Genomic DNA, 23383 nt, shown 5'->3' with positions numbered 1-23383 from the left:
CCTTCAGTAGTCCTGTGTCACAGCTAGCCTCTGCTCTGCTCCTCCACCGTTCTTTCAGGCAAGACTGAGTTTTCTGCCTTCCCACATCATGCCAGTTCCCTGCTGGCTTGGGAGATATCAGAGATGTTTTTTCCAGATTTTGTTTGAAGCTGTGGGTACCAGCAAAGACCAACGGCTCTTAAAGAAGCCTTTAGGTAAAGGATGGATGTACAGAGACTCACCACAGAATGAGGATCTCATGTTAGTTGCCCCAGGAGTCCCAACAGATTTGACATATTGTGGAAGGTTAGTAGAGGCCCCTACCAGGTATCTGTATGGAAGTTGCCTCACCGAATCATCTGCATGTCAGTTCTATGCTCCCGAGAGCCACCACTGATGTCTCCTGAGACATGAAGCTGGGATGGGAACTTGAACTTTCAAAGGACTGTGCCAGGTGAGACCTCTGGCCCCAGATGATCAGAGGAGGGGCATGTCAGGGTAACAGGCACACATCTGCTGTCCTGGCAAGCCATCTGGTCAGTTGGTTTCAAATTGACTAATGGAAATGAAAGCATTTGTGTCAATTGTCACTTTATGGCCATTTATAGCACAACAGGATTTTTTCCTTTGGTCAGTAAAGTTGACTCTACACAGAGACACCACAGTTGGATGAACATCCGAGCCCCAAGGTTGTCTAGAGATCGCACCTGGCACACTGCATCCCTCTAGGCTTCACAATGGCTCTCAAAGACCAGGAAAACCCCTTTGGTAAAGAAACTGGTTTAACTTTGACACACTCTTTCGCTAGACTTACCCTGCCCTGGGTTTGTTTTATAGTCTACCCATTATTCCTCTCTATAACCTTGTGAACTGGGAAATATAACTTAGAAACGGAGACAGAATCACTTCTATACTACACAGAGGAAGAAAGAAAAGCCAGAGAATCATCAGCTGTCTCAGATCAAAAAGCCTTCCCCATTTGTGTCTCCTCCCACCCTCTTCTATTCACTCAGCACATATCTTGGGTTCCTGAGCTGCTCAAAAAATGAAGAGTCTAAATGGCAAAGATAGGCAGGGACTTCTGCTCCTTTGTCCTTGGGGATTAAGTAGAGTCTTCATACCTAACTCAAACATGAGGGACCTCCAAGTATAATGTATTAGAAGGTTAGTGCTACAAAACTATCAACAGTGAGCGTGTTAGGGGAAGGAAATTCAGCATTCCCTAGTGATAAAGGGTTGAATATCACTCTAAACTATTAGTTCATAATTCATATTTTACTTAAATATCATATATTCAAATACATTCAGTGAACAACTTTGATGTATCAGATCATATAGCTAGGGAAGCTATGTTGGGATTCGGATACAAAAGACCATGGATAATTTAAGAAATAATGTTTGGTATGTACTTATGCTAGAAAACAATCTAAGAATCTACTAATACCCTTAATAATGCCTTTATATGATCTTGTTTGGTTGTTGCTTGTTTCTTGTCCACTCTGAATGTAGACGGCGTTAATAGATCATTTGGGTTGGCTGACTTTTGCTGAGAGTGACACACAGGAAAATGGCAGGTGCTCTGCAAACACAGGGCTGGCTGGGAAGAAGGCTTTCCCCACTCAGGGAACAAAGCAGGCTCAACAACCGGCATACCAGAGAGATGCACTTTACTATTCACAAACTGGAGACAGGTGATAATCAGGGGCTCTGAAAAGGTCTAATGTCTCCCCAAATACATCCTGAAAGAATACTGTGACTTAAGATCTGACAAGCCAAAATAGTAGCACAGTTGGAGACCCTACTTACTCAGATTTCCTCTTAAATGTCTGCCTAATTTAGGTGGCTTGACAGGAGGAGAAAATAAAGGTGTGAAAATTCTATCTGGGACTGTAAATGTCAAATATTTCTCATCTACATTACCTTCCCTTTCTTTCTCCACAGCCATTTGTTATGAAAACATTTCTCACACTCAAATAGCTATATGGCTTTGTCTTATACCATGAATACTATCTGAGTTTAATAACTGTCTTCTCATTCATTTATTCACTTATCCATCCATCCATCCATCCATCCATCCATCCATCCATCCATTCATTCACTCATCCAATAAACTCTTACCTCCACTGTGGTTTTAGTCTAAAAGGAAAGGAAAAGTAATGGGAACATCTCAAATATCTGTATATCATGCCAATTACCATGTGATTTCTATTGCGAATAAAGAAGAGCGCAGAAGAATAAATTTAGCTTAGACCTTTCCTAGATTTTAAATATCTTTTCCCCCACAGAAGCAGAGATTGTATCTAGGACCTTGAGCATGCTAGGTGAGCAATCTACCACTGGGCTATGTCTCCAGCATCTCAGACTGTACACCATATGCGCATTTGGTGCCCTGAGGTCTGGCTTCTGCATCCTTGGAAGCTCTTGCTGATGAGACTATTGCCACCAGGGAGCACCTCCTTTTTAAATATAGCCCACAGCCTGGAGTGAGTTCTCAGGAGAACTTCAAGTTTACATCAGAGAAACACATTAAAATAAACTTATTGTTTTCATACAACACTCAAGTCCTGCATCATTCCAGGCTTGGGGAAGATACTTTGTTCAGAGGAAGCACATAGACAGAAGGGATTGGATTGCTGCCATGGTATATCACTCTGAATGGCCAGCCATCCTTGGAGAAATTATCTAGATGAGTCCATTTCACACACATATTTTAAAGATCCAACTGAGAAGAAAATATCCTCATTAATGAGGATATTTCTTTATCAACCTCCATGATATGATGATTCTACTACAAGACCAGCAGCAGGATTTCTTTACTGGATCCAAACATTGCCCATCATGTTTCTCTGTCAGTGGACTGCAGAGAAGCTGGACTTGAATTGTGAACTTGTGAGCCAGAAGCTAATTAATAGAATGGGAGAGAGTGCCAGGATAGCTATAAAGAGAGACACCCCTCAGTGATGAATGCCAGCCAAGTAAGTTCAGGGCCCTGGGTTCCAGTCCCAGAACTGAAGAAACAAAAGGATCCTTGTGAACTAGGAGATGTGTATCACAGGGAAGCAGAATGGTTAGGGAAAGGGTAGCAGTAACCATTAGAGCTGGGTCTGTGGGGTAAAGTACCAAACACATTGGAAAGCATTTGTTTTCTGTAATATCGCTCAGAGGATTCAATGGAAGTACTCTCTCAATCTGAATGACTGCTGACAACACTGGATGGGACTGGAGTGCTAGGCAAGTGCTGTCATCAAGCTTTATCCCCCAGATAGAAAAACATCCCTCCTCACAGCCTCTTCCAGTGCACTCCCCATTCAATTAATTGGCTTCTGGTTTTCAGTTTCATAAATAATTTTAAAGCAGCCTGTCTTCTCTGCAATCCATTGACAAAGATATACGGTACTTGAGAGAGAGAATTACCTTATGTTAGTCCCTGTTGTTATTGCTATTAACCAATACCTCACAAAAGCTACTTTGGCTCATGGACTTAAAAGGGGCACAGTCAGCATGGTGCAGTGGGTGTCAGCAGCTTGAGATTGCAGGCCACATTGTTTCCACAATCAGCAATGGAGAAGAGGAAGTGAGGCCTATACTACCAAACCTCAAAGCCAGCCCCCAGTAAGTCATTTCCATCAGTAAGACTCTATTTCTGATGGTTCTACAAACTTCTAAAACCAGCTGGAGACCCAGGGGTTAAACACATGAACTTTGGGGGGGGGGGTGAGAGGGGGTTTACTTTCAAGTCACAGCACACAGAAAAATAGGCAGTCCAAAAGAGGAGAGAGAATATGAAAAGGATGAAGTTCAGTCAGAACACACGCAAAGGGGTTCTCACCCTGCACCACAGCAAGAAGGACCAGGAACTCTTTGCCAAAACTGTGTTCAGAAAGACAGAGCGATCCCAGGGGACCACGAGAGCCATGTGTTTAGGATGGAATGCTGCCTTTTAATGGAGAATTCAAGACCAAAGTGGGGTGAGGCAAGTGTTTGGGCCATCGTCGATGCAGGTTCATTATCAACATGGTGTATTCCCTTTTATGATTTACAAATACAATTTGACTCCTAGAAAACAAAGTTAGTTCGTTAAATAGCTAAGTTGATGAGATCGAGGCTTTAGGATGAAAGGTTAAATATTTTTGGTTTTCTTTGTTTTGGTTTTTGTTTGGCTTGGCTTGGCTTGGCTTGGCTTGGCTTGGCTTGGTTTGGTTTGGTTTGGTTTGGTTTGGTTTGGTTTGGTTTGGTTTGGTTTGGTTTGGTTTGGTTAGTTTGATTTTTTTTTTGAAACAGTTTCTCTGTGTAGCCCTGGCTGTTTTGGAACTCACTCTGTTGAGCAGGTAGGCTTGAAATCAAAGATCTGCCTGCCTCTGCCTCCTGAGTGCTGGGATTAAAGGTATATGCCTCCACTGTCTACTTTTTTCTTTCTTTTCTTTTTTTTTTTTTTTAACAAGAAAAGGGACACCTAAGGGAATGTCTCTGACATGACATTTGTTATTCTGTCTAGCTTTCTGAAGGATGTGATTGAACTCATTCTGTAGACAAGGCTGACCCTGAACTCCACCCTCCTGCATCCACCTCATAAGTACCACCACACTTGGCTCATTCTATGCCTTTGGAACTCATTGCCTTTATCAGTGGACTCTTGTTCTCCATGTCACTGCTACCATGCAAACGGGGTTCTGTGCATGATTGGACTATCTTTATATTAAAATCATATTCTCTGAGGTTCATGCATAAGTGAGCATCTCATTTGCTCATGTAGGTAGCTCCATTTGAGGGTTCATCCAATAAGCAAGCACATCCATCCAATAAGCATACACTGAGCAAGTTGTTTCTATATACTAGGTATGATCAATATACCAGGTATCATCTATATACCAAGTATTATCTATATACTAGGTACCTATATACTAGGTATCTATATACTAGGTACCTATATACTAGGTATCATCAACATACTAGGTAGCATGTTAAATTCAGAGAGTACACAGTCTTAAATAAAAATTCCAGGTAAATAATACAAAGAGAGATGAACTGATCTAAAATATTGGGGGGTAGGGCAGGGTTTTGGTAGAACTTAGACTCCAAACTCAGCATAGGTCTTATGAAGGCTAGGACCAGTTTCCAGAGAGACCCTGAGATGAAAACAGCTGTTGAAAACAGCTGTTCTAGAGCATATTGGAAGGAGGACGTCAGCTAAGCCAGTGGTTCTCAACCTTCCTAATGCTGCAGGACTTTAATACAGTTCCTTATGTTCTGGTGACTCCCAACCACAAAATTGTTTTCATTGATATTTTATAATTGTAATTCTGCTACTGTTATGAATTATAAATAGCTAATATGCGGGATATCTTATATTCGACCCCCGTGAAAGAGTTGTTCAACCCCCAAGGGAGTCACACCCCACAGGTTGAGAACTTCTGACATAAGCCCTCCTGAAAAAGACTGTGTGGAAGAATACATGTTTGGCTCATGAATGTGGAAGCAGTGTCACCAGCCACCTCAAGCTTGTGCCACCACACCTTCCCCACTGTGATACACAATATTGTTTTTTATTTTTCTTCCATTGTGTGCAAAACAAAGTCCTCCATAAGTACAGGGATGAGTGGCAGTGTGGTCGCACAGACCTGCTGATTCCTGCCCTTGGTTCCAGGGAGGGATATATAGCAGGTTTTAGGCTCTCTGTGATGAATGAGTTAAGACAAGTGGGGCTGGAGGGTGAGACTGTAAAGCAATGGTGAATTGCTATCACTCATTTGGAGGACATCATCCTGACAGTGTCCCATCACTCAGACACACCAGAAGAATGTGTTGAGTGATCCGACCAAAAGCTCAGGTGGTCTTAGGGGAAAGCTGGGGCTGCAGTTAACACTCAACATTAATATGAACTGAGGACTTAGTAGGCATGAGGTACATACAGTTCTGACCACTTGGCAAGTAATTAACCTTAAATCACCACAAAAGCTAGTGGATCAAAAACCTTTTCCCCCCCTAACTGGGAAGGGAGGCTCCAGAATGCTTAGGAACAGAGCAAGACCATAGAGCCTCTTGTCTTGTTTTTCTCCCCGGTTTTTAGCATTTGCCTGAAAATTAAGCTTCAGAGGAAAAGTTAAAAAAAAAAAAAAGGAGGGGGAGCATTTAGCTGAGTGTCACCCAGGGGTCACAGATGACTGGTGAGCTCTACGGAGTCTTTGTCAATGTGGCTTTATAATAGTGGATATCATGGATTGGGGGAGGGGGGGCGTGATTGCCAGATTGCTCATCTTGAAAAAGAGCACCCAATACAAATGCTAATTCATTTGTGGCTTTGGAATGCAATTTTCCACAGGCTCTAAGCTAAGGACACAGCATTCTCAATAGTTCATTGCTAAATCAGCTGTTGAAAAACACTAACACACTTCCCCAGTGAAACAGTACTGCAAATGGTTAGCTAATTAAGGGCGATTTAATCCATCAGAGAGCGGAAGTTTAGTGTTAGTACCAGTACATGTCCTGGGAGCATCCATCCTTTAATAAATGTAGCCAGTCACTGAGAGCAGTCCTTTCCTTCAGAGGGGGCAGTGCGTGAACATCACTGCCAGCATGTACACCCATTTCCTGGGCCATTATGATGTCTTATTCAGTTCTGGGTCCCAAACCAAACAGTCTCAGTTTCATTACACAGGTGTGTCTCCAAAATCAATATTCCTCTTCTTTCCATCTGAAGGACCTCAGGCTTAACAGGGAGACGATCTGAAAAGATATCTTACTAACACACGAGTCGGTGATAATTCTATCCTTCTAATATAAATGCTTTGTAAATTTTATTTTAAGAGACAGTTTAAAGTTGCTTTGCTCTTATATAAAGATTTAAATGGGGATTTTAACTGCACAAAAGCCTTTGTGATGGTGAGCTTGGTCGGCAATGTGGCTGGATTTAGAAGCACCCAGAAGAGTGCTGACGCACACCTCATGGTACACTTATACAGTGTTTGTGGAGAGTTAACTTAGGAAGAAGTGCCACCCTGAACCCTATATCCTCTTCCCTATCCATCATGGGATGAACTGTATCACATGTTCCTTCTACCATTACAATCTGCCATAAATCCCATGGGACCAAGCATCTACAGCCCAGAGTCCTCTAAAATCAGACATTTTGGTATCAGCTATACATAAGTAACCGTCATGGCGTTCCAGGAAAATGGTATCACTCAGACCAATCTGCTCAGATGACAGATTGCTTGGGGAATTACTTTCTGCAATTCCTACTCTCCACAGAGCCCTGGATATTGTCCTAGTTACACGGTACTTCACGTCTAAGTAGCGAGTGCCATCATGAGTGGGAGGAAGTAAAAAGGTTTCTCAGCTGGGTCATTTATCACCTTGAGAGATGCTTCCTAGTACACGGGGCTATTGGATGATGAGTGCTTTCAGAACACCTCCAAAGAGGAGCTGAAGCCACCTTATAGGCCTGGTCTATCTATACCCAACACACTATCCCTACTCTACCCCAACCCTGCCACGATGGCAGCTCCCTCCCAGGAACGTCCCTCAGTGCCCTGAAGAATGTCTAGTTTGCAGCATACCTTCCTCAGAACACCAGGCTGACAATTATGTTTGAAAGCCTCTTTCCAATGATTTGGAGTTGACAGCAAGGCTAAAATTCCAACTCAAGAGGAGCCTAGGAAATACTAGGACAAGGTAAGGCAGTCAAGATCACCCTGTGACTAGTGGGGAATAAACTGCCCTTCTTCTGCATAGAGCATGTTCCAAGCAAATAAATGACTGAATTGGTCCAGGCTCTCTGCTGGTTAATCTCATGGTAGAAAAATCTGGAGTTTATTTTCCCTCATGTGTTGGTCATGCTTGTAGATATGAGCACACACTTGCCCTTGCCTGCAGCTAATCCACAGTTGGGTATCATTATGCCATGGTTGATCCAGTTTAAGGATGCCCACCATATTCTGAAAAAGTGCATTTACAGTTGTCAGGCCAGAAGAGCATGTCAGAAATAAAATTTTCCAGTCCATGTTGTTTCCATCCCAAGCCATCCCAAAGTATGTCTAACCCTGGAGTGACTTCCTAGGTCAGGGCTAAGTGACAGCAGGATGATGGTGCACCTCTCCAGTGCTGGGAACATGGTGAAGCTGACTATGATGCTGACCCTTCTCAACCTTCTCAAAGAAATAAACCTGGCAGCAGCCCTTAAACGTAGCTACCTGGAGTCATGGGTGAGCTGAAGGTTGTATTGCTCTATGGATGTTTGAATATCAGTCCGCATAAGGAAGCAGGTGAGACCATCTCGTGCCTGCTCGGGAGGACCTGACTGGCAGAGAGAAAGAGGTTTGTACATAATTTGCTGTAATTAACTTGGCATGCGCCTAGAAAGAGAAAGGAAAAGGAAGAAAATTGCTCCGTGCCCAAAGTCAAGCCACACACCTGTGTTCTGCCATGTGTGCGAGTGACAGTTTGCAGTGATGACTGGGTGTGTCTTGTAAAGACAACTGTGTTTGTCTCACTGCACCCCCCCCCCCCACCGCCTCCCGCCCTCTGTCAAACAAGAAGAAATTCGTTCCCCAGAGGTTCCCCTGCCCTGGGTTGCGATGTCCTGCAAAACACTACGCTGTTAGTCGTCTCACTCAGTCTGTATTTGAAACCAACTGGGAGGCATTGCTAGGATTCATAGCCTTCTTCCTTCAGCACCAGGTTAACACCCAACTCAACATGCCCTTTTGCATTCAGTCCAACAATGGCTGGGTCCTCTTGGCTGTCTTGGGGTCTCCTGGCAATCCGTTCTGGCAAAACACTCCAGTGACGAGGTTTTACAGAATTAAGTATGAGGGACTTTACTATCACAGTGGCCTTCAAGCTTATGTCCTTGAGGGCCTTTTTGCAGTAGTTCCGAGACAGTGTCCCTCAGTCCATCCTTTATTCTTTGCTCCTCTCCTCAGATAAGGATGGAGCAGGGGGCATTGTTTTACTCCCCAGTTCTTCTTCTGTTTTGCTCCCATTAAGGGGAAGGCTCCCGAGAGTGATCTCTGTTCTTAGCCGGGTTAAGATCAGTAGTCCCTGAGTAGAAGGAACTCTGCTATTCCTTACCATTCAATGCATCTCTGCTCCCACAAGAAACTTGGGAAGAGACAAGATGCTGTATGCACACCGATGAAGAATGCAAGGGCTGCCTGGAAAGACCCCAAGACTAGAGCAATTGAAGGCCAAACGCTCTTGCTGTGCACCTAAACTGGGTGAAGATCCATCCCTGTTATGGGTGTTAGAGTCATTGATTTGAGACTCAGAAGTCAAGCCAGGAAAGCTGTAATGACTGGCCTTACGTTGGGAGTGTTTGCTAAATAAGATCATAAGGGCAGAAAAAAAGTAAGTTGGTTTGGCGCAGCTATTACCTTAGTCAACAGCTATAAATGCACATGAATTCTGCTATGATTGATCCTATATTCTGATCTCTGAGGTGTGTGTCAGTAGTGACAGAATATGAAGGTCTTAGGGAAAATGCTTTATGAAGCAAGCATTGTAGATATCTGGTATTTATTTACTCCCTGCCAGGAAAGTTCAAGGGCTCCCCAGGGATATTCTCAGTGGGAAGATTGGTCTATGAACCCTCAATACAGCTGGTCACGCCATCACCCCCAGCCTTTAGTGAATGACAGTTCTTCCTTCTTTTGACTGTGAGTACCTCATGTTGGCCTGGGGCACAATAAGAAGGTTCCCTGAAAAGCACCTCCCTATGGAAATTTCCTCCCCGAAGAGGCTTGGTTTTTCTGGGCTCCTTGTTGACAGATATTGTATAACAGGAACTTGTGGATCCAGACAGCGGTGCAGAGTTCCATCTAATAAGAAAGGGTCCCCACATGACCATGCTGTTACATTTTGCTGGGAGACCTGTTTTCTTGTGACACATGAATATGCAGGCCAGAGGACAACCTCACATGTTCTTTTAGTGTTGTCCAAATATTTTGTGACAGGGTCGTTCAATAATGGCCTAGGACTCACCAAGCACATTATTAGGCTGGCCGGCCAGTCCTGTGTCTGTCTCTCCAATGCTACAAGCCCATGCCACCATGCCTGACTTTCACACGTAGGTTTTGGGCACTGAACTCAGTTCCCTATGTCTTCAAAAAAATATGTCAGCACATGGATGGACTCTCCAGTGTAAGTCCTGCGATATTCAAGCGAGAAACAGAGACCCAATCTTTTCACTCCTGATTTCTCTGAAAACTGGAGCTGCCTCCTCTGCCAGGGAGCCTGCCTGCTCATTTTCTTCTCTTCCCTTGCTGCTCTGGGGATGGTACTGGCCTGGAGCCTATGCCCTTGAAGGTGTGGATGAAGGCTCCTGTCCAAAACTGGACAGTGGAAAGGTCTCAGACTATGTTGTTTACAGAGCATGAGCTGCTTTTAAAAGATTCTCCGTGACCCATGCTGGAAAGGAAATCTCAACATGGCAACAAGGAAGTACCTGGGCTTTCCCAGTGCCTGGTGGTCCTGGGTCCCCACTGCCTCTGGCAGATGCCCAGCTAGGCAGAAAGGCTCCAAAAACTAGCAGGCTGCACACAATTCACTGAGAAACTTTGCCACTCTTGTTGCCTTTGTAGCTGGGCACATGTAGAAGCTGGCAAGGCTGAAGCATCCATAAAGAACCAGACCCCGCCCAGGCGCTGACTTTGACTGTGAATATAATTCTGACATCTATAGAGCCTGAGTCAGTGTAGGATTGATGCCTTAGGCCACAGATAAATTTTCATGCTGCGTTAATTTGTCTCCGAGGATTCAAACTTAGTTACTCAGAAGGGAAACACTAATTCTTAATACGTTTTTACCCACAAGCTGAGATTTAGTAAGCTCAGTCTTCCTGGATTAAAACAATTATTTTTAATTTTTCTTTTTAATCAGAGAGAAAAGGATGTTGGAGAACTGGCTTATTTCTCTTTCATGTAAATAAATTTCAGTTGGAAGAAATTGTCTTTAAGGGACAGCTAAACACAACAACTCTCCTCTCTGAGAACTGGAGACTTGTCTACACGGAAGGTCCCAACTCAAAGAGTCCCCAGAGGTCACCCCAAGCTGGGACCAGAACCCACTCCACATGGAAATCACAAATACACTCAGTGACCCCGAGGGTGAGAATGGGACTTGCAGCTTTTCCCACGGAGACCAGCAAGCACAAGTGAGCTCCCACTACAAGTGGGAGCTGCTTGCTACCTTTTAGTGTTAGTACAGTTCAATTCAGGTGGGAAAACACTGAGGGCAAGTTAATGCTAATTTGCATAATTACATTTTAAAAATTCTAGCTCCTGGGAGCCTCTGGTCATCTAGCATCTTGCATACGGATAACTTTGTAAAGACTAACTTCTGTAGATCAAGCCCAAGACTAGGTCCAAATGGGAAGCCTCCTCAGTCTCTTCTTTCCTCCCCCTCCCCCTCTGCTACAACAACTACCTTCTCCCCTCCACTCTCCCTCCCTCCTTCCTTTCCTCACTCCCTCTTTCCTTCCTTCTTTAGTCTCAAATCACTTTACTTTTTGAAAATATGGCTCCACTAATGTCAGCTGAGTGAAACAAAGCTATGTTCTATGTTCTTTTTTTTCTGGGTGAGGAAGACCATCAATCCAAGATGACATGCTTTGACGTGCATTCTTTATACATAGGAGACCTATGGTCTTTACACAGATGTGTGTGTGTGTGTGTGTGTGTGTGTGTGTGTGTGTGTGTGTGTGCATGTATGCATGGTTCCTGTGCTTCTGATTAGGAGGAGTTACATGCACTAAAGACCAAAAGACGTAGTCTAGGACTAAGACCTCCAAGTCTAGGACATAAACTACATGCCCAAAACTACTGCATTAGGAACAGGCTTTACGACAAAGAAACCGTGATGATGGGGATACATCCGTCTTACAGAAACAAGCCTTCAGTCACTTTTCCCAGTGACCTCACCACAGGCCTTACAGAAGATTGTGCACAGAACATATTGGGAGAAAATGGCATTAGTCAGGCTCAAGGTAAAAAACTGGGAGCACACGGTGCCACTGAGGATCCTGTTGCTCTCAAAGGTAGCAGCAAAGAAAAGTCCTTCTTGGTGTAACCCATCTTCCTGACAATCTACAGTGCAAAGTGGGTGGATTCTACAAGGATCAAATCCTGCTGTGAGAAATACTCATTTCATAAGGACACGGCCATAGGGCTGAATATAGGAGCTGAGAGAAGGAAGAGAAGACCCCAAATCTAAAGGGCAAAAAACTAGCACAAAATGCAGACTCTAGGAAGATCCATCCATGGCTCTGTGCTAAGTTCCTGTTGCTACCACACAAGAAACCTTGGGCATAAACCTCTTGCAATAAGTTACACAGCCTGTCAGCTGTGCCATAATATTTTTAGAGGTCCAGGGGAGACTTCATCTCTTCCAGCTTTTAATGACTCTGCCATCTATCTGTGTGTGTCCCTTCAATCCCAGTTTCATCCTTATGTGACCTTCTCTTCCTCATCTGTGCCAAAAACACCTATGCATTTGCTTATAGGGGTCATTATTATCAGCCACACTAAATACCTTGAAATGGAGTGAAAGGAGTCGTGGGAGCCCCCATGGCAGCCCAGTGGTGAATACTGGTTTATCTGCAGCCTGGATCTTGAATGTGGCCATTCCTAAATCCCAACGGGGCTTACAGACTTCCTGTCCCAGTGAAGACAGGCCCTGGAATTAGAACTCAAGGTTGTTTGCTAAGAAACATGTAGATTCAGGCTTAAACAAAACTATAGACGTGGTAATAGCTGGCCCTGGTGGGCAGCCCTGAGCTTATTCAAGAACTTAAGGTTTGTTCTGGACCCATATGAACAGAGATTGCCCTGGCAAGAGAAAGGAGGGCTTGCAGTAGGACAGTGGACAGTGGTCCATAAAATACATTGGATTCGCTCTGACAGTTAAGATAAAAAAAAAAAGGAGGCAGAAGTTCCTCCCCTAACCCTGTGCATTTTGTACTCCATATGCTCTCAGGATGTGAGCACTTCTATTCTTTTGCCATTTCCAGAAGGCCTGCTGTCTATCAGCTTTTCCAAGAGGACACATTGCTGGGTGTTGTAATCCTAGCATTTGGGAGGTGGAGGCAGGAGGGTCACAAGTTCAAGGTGAGTCTCAGCAACATAATGAGTTGGAAGCCAGACATTTATTTAAACCCTGGCTTTAAATAAGTAAGTAAGTAAGTAAGTAAGTAAATAAATAAATAAAGCTTTATCAAAAAATTTAAAGACATGTTATGTTGTTGTTGTTGTTTACAAAGATAATATGCTTCTTGACAGCCCTGGAAGACGCCTGTGCATGGAATCTGCCAGTACCTGGATGTCCAGCCTAGGCCCTCATTGCTAGTGATCTGGCTCGTTCGTCATGCCTGACACCTCTACTATGCTATTCTTAGCCCAGTACTCCATGATTTGACCAAGATGGTCCCGGCCAGAGCCAGGGTGTGCCAGATCTGGTTTGAGCTGTCTCCTGCTGGCTTTCAGCCTAAAGTTAATAGAGCAAGCAAAATACATTTGTAGAATAGGAACCATGGCCCCATTTCTTCACATAAACTCAACGACATCCGGTTGTTTCAGGATAGTAGCCCGATGAAAATGCACATCAGCAAACTGCCCTCCCTCAGGGTTTCATGTTTGTTTGTTTGTTTGTGTGTTGGCTTGATAGCCATACCCTACTGTCTCCACCTACTGTATGTCACTATAGCAGAATATTACAGACCTGGTGACTTATAAAGCAATCTATTCTTCACTCTTCCAGAGGCCAGTGAGTTTGGGATGTGTTATCAGTATCTGGCAGAGGCCTTTGAGCTGTGTCAAAAGCAGGCCAGCATCACATTGTGAGGATGCCTGTGTGCATGCAAAAAAGAGCAAGAAGAGCAGAGCCAGGGAGCTGAGGGAACTGAGCTCACATTCACAACAAAACCAGGCTTACGGCAAATAACCCATTTCCAATAAGGCAACACGAGTCTGTTCTCGGGCAGAGCCCTCATAACCTCAACGCATTTTAATACTGCTACAATGTCAATTAAATTTCAACCTGAGACTGGCAGAGGATGTTCAAACCCTTACCTGCTTTCATGCCAAATAGAGACATAGTAACATTCAGAGCCTGGGAAGTATCTCTGACACCCAGCTTCACAACTGATGGAGAAAAGCCAAGGGGTCCTCACTTAGGTGTTATGTGGCCATCTTTATTGTTCTTCCAGGGCTGCAGGCAGGGCTGAAGACTGCACTTGGCTAGAACACTTGCCTATGAATGTTGTGTGGGCAAAGACTGCTATTGTCTGCATAGGTGAGCAGGCTGTCGGCAAAACCTTTCTAGCTCCTTCTGGAAATAAACTACAAAATGTCACTTGAGGGTGTCACAGTGGTGCTAGGAATGTGTGGAGCAGAATGTAGCCAGATATCCTAGAGAGCCCAGTAGCCACATAGCCATCTCCCTGCAGGCTTCCTTAACCCAACCTCATTGTCTCTGCCTCTGTCTGCAACACCACTTGCTGCCGTCCAACAATGGCTTAAAGGTTAGGGTCACTAAATGCCCAGGCTAAAGTCAATCTGAAAGCTATTAGCCTTCCCAAGTACTGGAAATCACTGCTATTGTCTACTTCAATGCTGCCTCTGAAAGATTTATCAAACAAGTGCAAATGTTAGAATGCTATCTAATTATTATGGCTTAATTAATTAGATAGCTTAATTTTTTAGTGCAGGGAAACGATTTAGCTTGTTAAACTTTGATAAGGTATCCAGGGGAGGCAGGAAAGGGGTGCTTAACTAGAGAAAGCATCATGTCCTAAATGGTGTGGCACACTGGTGGGTGTGACAGGCGTCTGAGAATATGGTAAGGGCAAGTTACTTAACCTCTTAGCTTCAATTGCCTCATCTACGAATGAGGATATTAATGACACCATTACACAAGACTATCTCTGCAATGTGTTTGGCATTATGCCTGGCTTAAAAGGAGCCGAAAAGAATGTTAGCCAAAATAGTGCTGAAGTATCATTGATAAGAATAACAGTGGTGATCTTTATCAGCAGTAGGAAGAACAGTGATACAACGTATAAAAACTGGGTTAAGTGGACCCCAAACAGCCAGTTAATGAAAGGGTAGAGAATTGAAGAAGAATTCGCTAGAGTAGAGTCAGGGGTGGCCATATGAACTGTCGTGGTGAAAATGTGAAGTAGTTCCCATAGGATCACTTGCTTCAATGGATCCCCCATTGGCTGGCACCATTTATTATGGATCTCAATGTTTTGGGGATCCTTAGTAAATGGTGCCTTGTTGGGAGAAGTGAGTTGTTGGGGGTGGGGCTTGAAGCTCCATAGTTGGGCCCTACCTCATGTACATTCTCCGCTCCAATGTGCCGGAGCAGTGTGACAAATATCTAATACTCTTAATACTGTGCCTCCCATATTGTGATGCTCGTATTCCATCCCACGAGCTGGAGTAATCCCTTCCTTTTTGTTAATTACTTTGTCGTCACTGTAATAAAAAAGTAAACTAATACATTAGTCTTCATCTATGTTATAATGTTGCCTGGGATTTCCCCCCACATGGGAAACATCCTAGGGAAAGGGTTTCAGAATCAAATACTCGTGGCTTCAACCTTGGCTGTAACCTCAAGGAAGTTTCTAGGCATCTCGGGGTTGCAGTGCCCTTATGGGAAATGGGGATGGTCGCACCTGGGTGAAAGATTATACACATAGCACACACATATGCAGTGAAGAGAATGCACCTAGGACCCAGCAAGTCCTGGTGGGGGGTCTTCCCCCTTTGTTCTATGTTTGGCAGACAGCAAGATGGAACATCCATCTGGATAGGTGAGAAACATCACAACAAGCGCTGTGGGCTCATCGCTCAGTGGAAAGCACGGCGCTAATTCTTGACTTCCTCCCTTCCGCTGGAGGGTTTGAGGGAGGTACAGTAGGGCTGTCAGAAGGTTGGCCCACCTACATTTCATTATATTTCATGGTAGTTTTGGGTTCGCTGGAGTGCAGGACAATCAGAGGGAGGGGATGCAGCAGGAGCAGGTATCCTATCAATAACAATGAAATCTCAGCCACCACTTCCTCCCCTCCCCACCCAAATATTAAGGGCTCTTTTAAAGCTATGTATAAGAGCCACAGACAGACCTCTCCCCATTGCCACTCTGAGATGCTTATCATTTGCTTTGAATGACACAGATGATATGGGCAACCAACAGCCTGAGCACGCTTCGGAACCCTTCTCCACCGTGAATGCTGCTTGCCTTGACGGATGGGAAAGTAATTTCATTGAAAAGAAAATCTTACAAATCATCTCATTTCGACTCTCAGTTACATTGTTTCAATGCATACATTATTTCCCCTTTCCTAAATTCAAATAACATGCTTCCTCACACACACTACCCATGCCGGTTCCGAGATTTTGTTTTCTTTAGGTTTGTTGAAGTAAAGCTGATATGAATTTTGACATTTTAAGTACACTTTCAAAACACTCTCCTGTGATTTTTATAACTGTTCCTGACACTCGTGTGCAGTCATATGTCATTAGTTACCTAAATGTTTTCTATAATTATGTAGATTATGTTGACACTTTCTGGTAGGATGCTTGTAATTTACTATTTTGTCATTTGTGTCGTTCTGAAATCCATCAGATAACCATTTTCAATCGTTTCCAGATCAAGCATCTGTTAAAGGCTCCTGCTTGCTGTGGCTTTACTGCTGCATCAACTGTGGGCACAGAAAACTTCTAAATACATGGATTCTTTCTCCACTCTCAAGTGGACTTTTCCTTCCTTCCTTCCTTCCGTCCTTCCTTCCTTCCTTCTCCCTTTCTTTCTCTTTTCTTTTTTCTTGTTTTTTTTTTTAGCTCTAGTAATGACCAAATAATGTCACTGTAACATTCACAGTCAAATAGAAATACTACTATGCACAAGTCTTCATATTATTGTACAGAACGTGGAAGCTGTGTTATAATAAAGGCCTAAATAATTGTGGTGAAATGGATCCTGCGAGCTGCCCAGATGAGTCTAGGAGAGTTCCACAGATAAAGTGTCTCTAATCTGAGCCTGCTTTAGGTAGGAGTAAGTGAGCAGTGGGAAGAACAATTTCCCAGGCAGATGCCTGTATAGAGCTGTGGTAAAAATGATGGAGAGTTAAGGACTCCTAGGGTGCAGGATGAAAGCATTGGCCAGAGACGTTGGAGAGTTTATGGCCGTTAATAAAGGGCAGAGCAGCCATATTGGGGGAATCAATCAGCTGTGTTTACTATATGTAAAATTATTTATTATTATATGTAAGATTGTGTTATTATTTATATGTAAAATTACTGATGTGATCTAATTTCTTTGAAAACAACAGTATGACAGATTCACATTTTATCTGCTATAAGTAGCCCAGGATGGCCATTAGGGAAGGGAAACACACCCCATCCCATCTTAACTATTTTTAGTTCAAATAGAAACACATTACAAGTTGTTTCTGAGTGAAATGAAGGTGTGAGAGACATACATGCAGTGTTAGGAGTGCTTTTCAGAGACAGATGAAGAAAACAATAAGACAAATACAGTAGGTTATTGTCACGTGTCACCTGTGACCACCGTACCATTGCCATGGTGATGGATAGAGGCATGAACTTGTCACATATGCACAATTCATGCCTGGGAATTTGATTCACTACACCTATTAGAAATCAGTGAGAGGTGACATGTTCCCATGATTCGGCCACATTTTGATGCACCAGATGAGTACCATCTCTCTGACAAGTCTGTGCTTGGCAGCAGAGCCCTGCAAGATTCTGGTACAGCCGTGAGTTTTTGTGGGTGTGGTCTACCTAATCCCTATTAAGTCCAAGTGAAGGCAGTGGTAAAGCTTGGTAGCATGAAGGGAGGAATGATGTTAATTCCAAATCTAGTTAGTTACGTAGTGACAAAGGATGCTGATGATGGAATCAAAAGCCAGAGGAAGGCCGGAAAATGAATCAAGTACTAAATGGATGAATGTATCAATAAATGTATAATAAATTATGAGTTGGAGGAATAAGTGATGCTTTAGTAAGGGAGTAGGCCATACAAAGAAAGACATTTCTCATTTTAAATAAAAATAAAGCAAAATAATTTAACAATTTGAATCAGAAAAACTAAAACCATGTAATATATCACATATAAGCCATGAACATAGTGTATTCCTGTGTCTCTCTTTCACACACAGATACTCACATGCATATATGCACATGTGCTCACATATAGAAATGTATATGTACACACACACATACACACACACAAAACACCATAAAATTCCCTTGAGGAACAGTTTCACTTTCTCATACACTTCTGAGAATTCTCAGTGAATGAAGAGCCGTGGATGGAGAAACTAGCCCCTGAATCAAGACAGCATCTCACCATGATCCCCACCCCTGTGAGAAAGCATTACCCATTGGTCTGAAAACACATCCACTCTTATAACTTCATCCTGGAAGTGGAAATGGAAAGTCACACTTTCTAAATATTAAAGAGTCAAAAATGGAAAATGGGCAGTAAATATAACAATGCAAAATGCTTTGGCCCCAAGCTCTCCCAGACACTATAAAACCCAGCCCATCTAGTCTCTGGGCACCATGGTTGTAGCATTTCCAGGGGACAAATCGCCCCTGGAAACTGGTGTGCTTCAGGCTGACCTACATGGTCTTATACGTTTAGAGCAGCTTTTGTACCCTTCAGCCAGGAAAGATGGAAACCAGTGTGTACCTCCCTTCCTCTCTCCAATACCAGGTGGGTAGGGAGGACAACAATTGGTATCGGGGCAACTCACTCATCAGTGCCACACAGGGGACAGTCATGCATTAAATAGCACTTCTTGTCAAGATACAATGTGAACAACCCCCTGGTTCAGTCCAGGGAACACACGAGTGTGCGGAGAAACAAAGAGAGAGCCCACATCCAAACCCCACCGGGAAGAAAACGAGCTGTAAAGCTCTAGCATCCCCAGTGTGGTACACAGGGGCAGCCCTCTAATAACACAGCACATAGGCATTCCTGAGCTGAGAGACCACCCAACTGCATCCAACAAGAGCTGCTATGTACTCAGAGAACCTGCTAGCGTACCAAGCCCCTCATTTGCAGCCCAGGGCGCCCTTGTGACAACCTTTTAGGAATCCGAAGGCAAGTGTGAAGGAGTATTAATTTGGTAGGGAATCCGGTTTCTGTGTCCATGGCCCAATCGAAGGAAACACAAAAAAAGAGCTGTTGACTCTAAACATTTAGAAAATTACCAGCTACATGAGAACTTCTGAGTATGGCTCAGGACAGCATAGAAAAAGATGGAAGGTTTTAAGTGGGTCTCTTACCTTCTTGTCACTCAGGCCGGAAACCTGGTCCACATATTCCTCTTGGATCATGAAGGCGGCTAAGTTGGCAGTGTAGCTGGCCAGGAAAATGACAGCAAAGAAGGCCCACACTGACACCATGATCTTGGAGGTGGTCCCCTTTGGGTTCTGCACAGGTACGGAGTTGTTAAACACCAGACCCCAGAGTAACCAAATCGCTTTGCCGATGGTGAACGATGGGCCGCCTGGCTCTGGTGTGATACAAAAGACGGGGAAAGAAGGTTAAGCTTGAATCACTGGATCTGCTTTGATCTACAAGTTCTCAGAGACGAAAAGGTCCTAGCAAGAGTAGGAAACCTCTCCACTGAGCCATTCAAATGACAGCTTCACAAGTCAAGATCCTGTGTCTCCTCTGGGAGCTAAGGAAGGCAGAAGACAGTGTCTTAGAGGCAACTTCAGAGCCCTGGTGTGTGGTGAGGTCTTTTGCCAACTAAAACTCTCCCTGTTTTCGTATATGAGACCATTTAGATCACATAAAGTTGGGTAACAATGGTCAACTATCCTACTGTGGTCATATTGACCTTTATTCTTAAAATGTACCATTGTATCTACCAAGGAAATACTTTAACTTCCAAGACATCAGCAAGAATAATGTGAGGCTCCTTTCTACCACTGCCATAAGCCTCCATATGCCAATATTGGATGATTGAAGGTTCTTTTGGCTAAATTTTATTCATCTTCCAGCCCCTAGTAGTGATGTCTTTAAAATGACCTGGATTTCCCTAGCCCCTCCAATGCCAACCCTTCCCAAATGGCCTGCTGCAGCACTGGCCTCTGTACAAGGAAGCTCAGAGAAGAGACCATAGACTCTTGGCCCTGACCATGTCCATCTAGAACAAAAATGTAGCTCTTCTTGATAGATGTCCCTCCGCTTAATCTTAGGGCTTCTGCCTATACATGATTGGTAACTTGTCTGATGTCCCTGATCAGGGAGGGAGTGACCTCATGCACTATTTGGATCTTTGTGCACACTGCCACTGGAGAAACGAATATCTGCCCACAGAGTTTTCCAACATATTAACAAAGGTCTTGGGATGTTTCCTGGGATCCTGACAACCTGTGCTCAGCCAACCACATCATCAGTGGCTGTACACGCTGAACTTACTGCACTGTGCACAAACACCTGTGCATGTGGACCTGATTTCATACAACAGATGGATGAGTAGGACGTTGTTTACACAGCAAAGTTTTGCACACGGAGATACTCTAAGGAGTCTTGACATTTAGAGTGGAACAGTTTAAATTCCTCTGTAAGAGAAGCTTTGTAAGGTAACAGGAGTGATCATAAACTCCTGTACCATATTTGTAAATCTGAATTTCTGTTCTGGTTTTCTATTTTTCTCAGGGTAGATGGCAGTCTGGACTACCTTCAGCTCTTAACCATGTTGACTTTTGTCTACATTTACAGGAGCCTCAGATGGTTCATTTCCAAGTACCCTTTAGGTTAGAAGATAGATCCCTGCTTCAGGCTAGCCTTTAGCATAGGTGGTAAGTCAATGGCTTGTCGTGGAGACATGTAAAACTCCACCTTAGAAAACACACTACAATATAAGGTAGGGCAGCACTTGGAAGTCCACTGATGAAGCAATAGCGTGGCAACCACCCTAGATAAACAGATGCACAGTGAATCTGGTCATTCTAATAAGATCAAGGTAAGTAACCACTATTTTGAAACACACAGTGTCTGAGCTGCATCCCAGGTTTAGCAAATCAGTATTCTAGGTCCAAAGCCCCTTTGCCTTTTAAGTGCCCCATATACAATTCTTATTAGTATCTAAGCTTAAGAGTCTGTCCTCTTGGAGGTACATTCTAGAATAATTAGGATTATAGAAGAAGAAGATTTAAAATTGGCATATTTCTTAATCCTGGGACTTTTATGAAGTTCTGGAGGGACTTCATATTTACCAGGTTCTCATGACTCCTTTAGAAGTCTGATGAACTTTTTAAAAATATTAAAAGTGCTTCAAGCACAAGGCTAGTGTGTCTATGCTGATGCCTACCTGCCCAGTGAATGAGACCACCCTATAGTAGCTACAAGTGAGAACTGGTCGCCTTTGCCCATTTTATTTCAGACATGAAATTTTTATACTCCTTAGGAGGGGCAGGAGGTTAGGCCACAGACACATGCTGTGGAGACCCTGAAACTCAGTACTAAATCTTCAACTGTGGGAAACTCTAATGACTACGATAATCTTCATATACCCTCAGGTATTCTAAATTTTCTTATTCTTACTGTGTGTGTGTACAGCCTGTCTTTTCCCTTACATTCTCTCCCCAAAATTGCCTGTAAATTATGGTTTAAAAACTAGTGCCCAGACATGTGCCAGCCATCTCTGTTATCAATCTTTCTCCTTAATGATCCAGTACCAGGCTTGGATCTGATATGCACCAAAAGGGAACAAGGAGAACCTAGCACACATTTTAACTGCACATTTCTATAACATTGCTATGCTGACAACCAGAGATGCTGATGGTCTCCATCCTCACAGAAAGTAGGGAGGATATACGTAACAAACAGTGGATATAATGGTTCTGAGTTGTGCAGTCAGGGGGAAAGGCGGAGATGCAGGAGTTCCATGTAGCCTTACCTCTGCCATCAGCTAGGCACCGGTTGTAACCCACAGGGCTGAAGTATTCAAAGACAAAGACAGCTACAGCAGAGACAATGAGCAGCATCACAAACATCATCACCCACACGTCAGCACTGAATGGCTCTGGGAAGGAAAGCAAAACAGTGCTCAGGGTCAAAACAGAGAACAAACAACTCGTCATTTCCATCATCACCTGCTCCTGCAAACACCTATTTTAAGATGAGCAAGCCACAAGTGTGTCCTGTGCCCTTGGAGAGCCAGCGTTGAGTCAGGAAGACATAAGATACACCCAAGCAGCCCAGTCTCCACTTGGGCATAGAAAGACCATTTTATTTCAAATGCATAAAGACCCCATCATGCTTCTGAGCCCTGCTGGGCTTATAGGGGCAGGTTCTGTTACTCTCAGAACCATACCTGGATCTTTCAATGAGATTGCAAAGAGTAGATATTCTACAAGGAAATGATAGTAAACCGACTTGCTTCATGTCCTCATCAACATAGCTATGCCATGGGGGTAGGAACCCTCAAAAGTTTTCCACAGTGCTTGTGAGTCTTGTGAACAAATTCTTGGAGGCACTATTTTCAGGTTGAATCAGTTGAGCAACACTGTCATACACTGACTAACCATTCCCATTTGCTTTTGTGTCCTCACACTCTTCTTAGGGTACAGCGTGCATTTACTTTTTCAGCTTACTTTGATATGGGACATCATCCTAGATATCATTACGGTATGAGAACACAAGTCAACCAGTTTTTGTTTGTTTGTTTGTCTGTTTAAAGCTATCAGGCAGAGGTCATGTACATCTTTAATCCCAACACTTGGGAGACAGTGGCAGGCAGATCTCTGAGATCAACCTGGTCTACTGAGCCAGTTCTAGGACAGTGAAGGCTAGGCAAAGAAACTCTGTCTCAAGAAACCAAAAGCCAAAACAAAACAAGACAAGTAAAACAAAACCTATCTACCGTGACTATCAGTGTCTGCAGTAGTGGAGATTTTGCAGGGAATAAGAGAATAGGCATCATTGTTGATTCACAAAGCAGCTACAATTTGTCTCTTCTTACTAACCACTGTGGTTAATGGGCTAATGCTAAACTAGAGAACAAGAATGCTCTGTGAATGTTTTCTTCAGCATCTTTCATTGTTAAACCTATTCTAGCTGAGTTAGATCTCTCTGGCTTAGATGCACTCATATTCCAAAAGCCATTTCTATGACTCCCTAGACACAAAAAGAATGATCTTAGTTCTGTCTCATGATACACTGCCCCTCAATTGAGTCCTAAAAATAGTTCTGGCCTTTTTAGCTGTCATTTCACATTGTAAACTCATAATGGGTGAATTAACATGATGTTTTCCCTTCTTACAAGTCATTAATAAAGATGAAGTTGAGAGAGGGGGAATTGGTGAAAATTAGAAAATATATTTCCCACTCTGAAATCTACTTTATTATTGAACTTCCAAAG

The 23383-nt window shown here is 43.5% G+C and overlaps 1 protein-coding gene across 3 annotated transcripts in view; it reads right to left on the bottom strand.

Moving 5' to 3' along the window:
• Positions 1-23383, bottom strand: part of Grin2b (glutamate ionotropic receptor NMDA type subunit 2B) — a 453007-nt gene that overhangs the window by 23448 nt on the left and 406176 nt on the right. For all 3 annotated transcript variants that reach the window (XM_021164703.3, XM_021164705.3, XM_029478514.2), the window contains exons 10-11: positions 21920-22045; positions 19293-19522 (exon numbers count right to left, since the gene is read on the bottom strand). In XM_021164703.3, the coding sequence (XP_021020362.1) occupies positions 19293-19522; positions 21920-22045 (356 nt within the window). The remainder of the gene's footprint in view (positions 1-19292; positions 19523-21919; positions 22046-23383) is intronic.

The sequence above is a fragment of the Mus caroli genome, unplaced genomic scaffold (genome assembly GCF_978045245.1).
Source record: "Mus caroli unplaced genomic scaffold, Mus_caroli_1 scaffold_7, whole genome shotgun sequence".
NCBI classification, from domain to species: Eukaryota; Metazoa; Chordata; class Mammalia; order Rodentia; family Muridae; genus Mus; species Mus caroli.
Note: the sequence above shows the minus strand (reverse complement) of the source record. Positions and strands in the feature narration are given on the sequence as shown.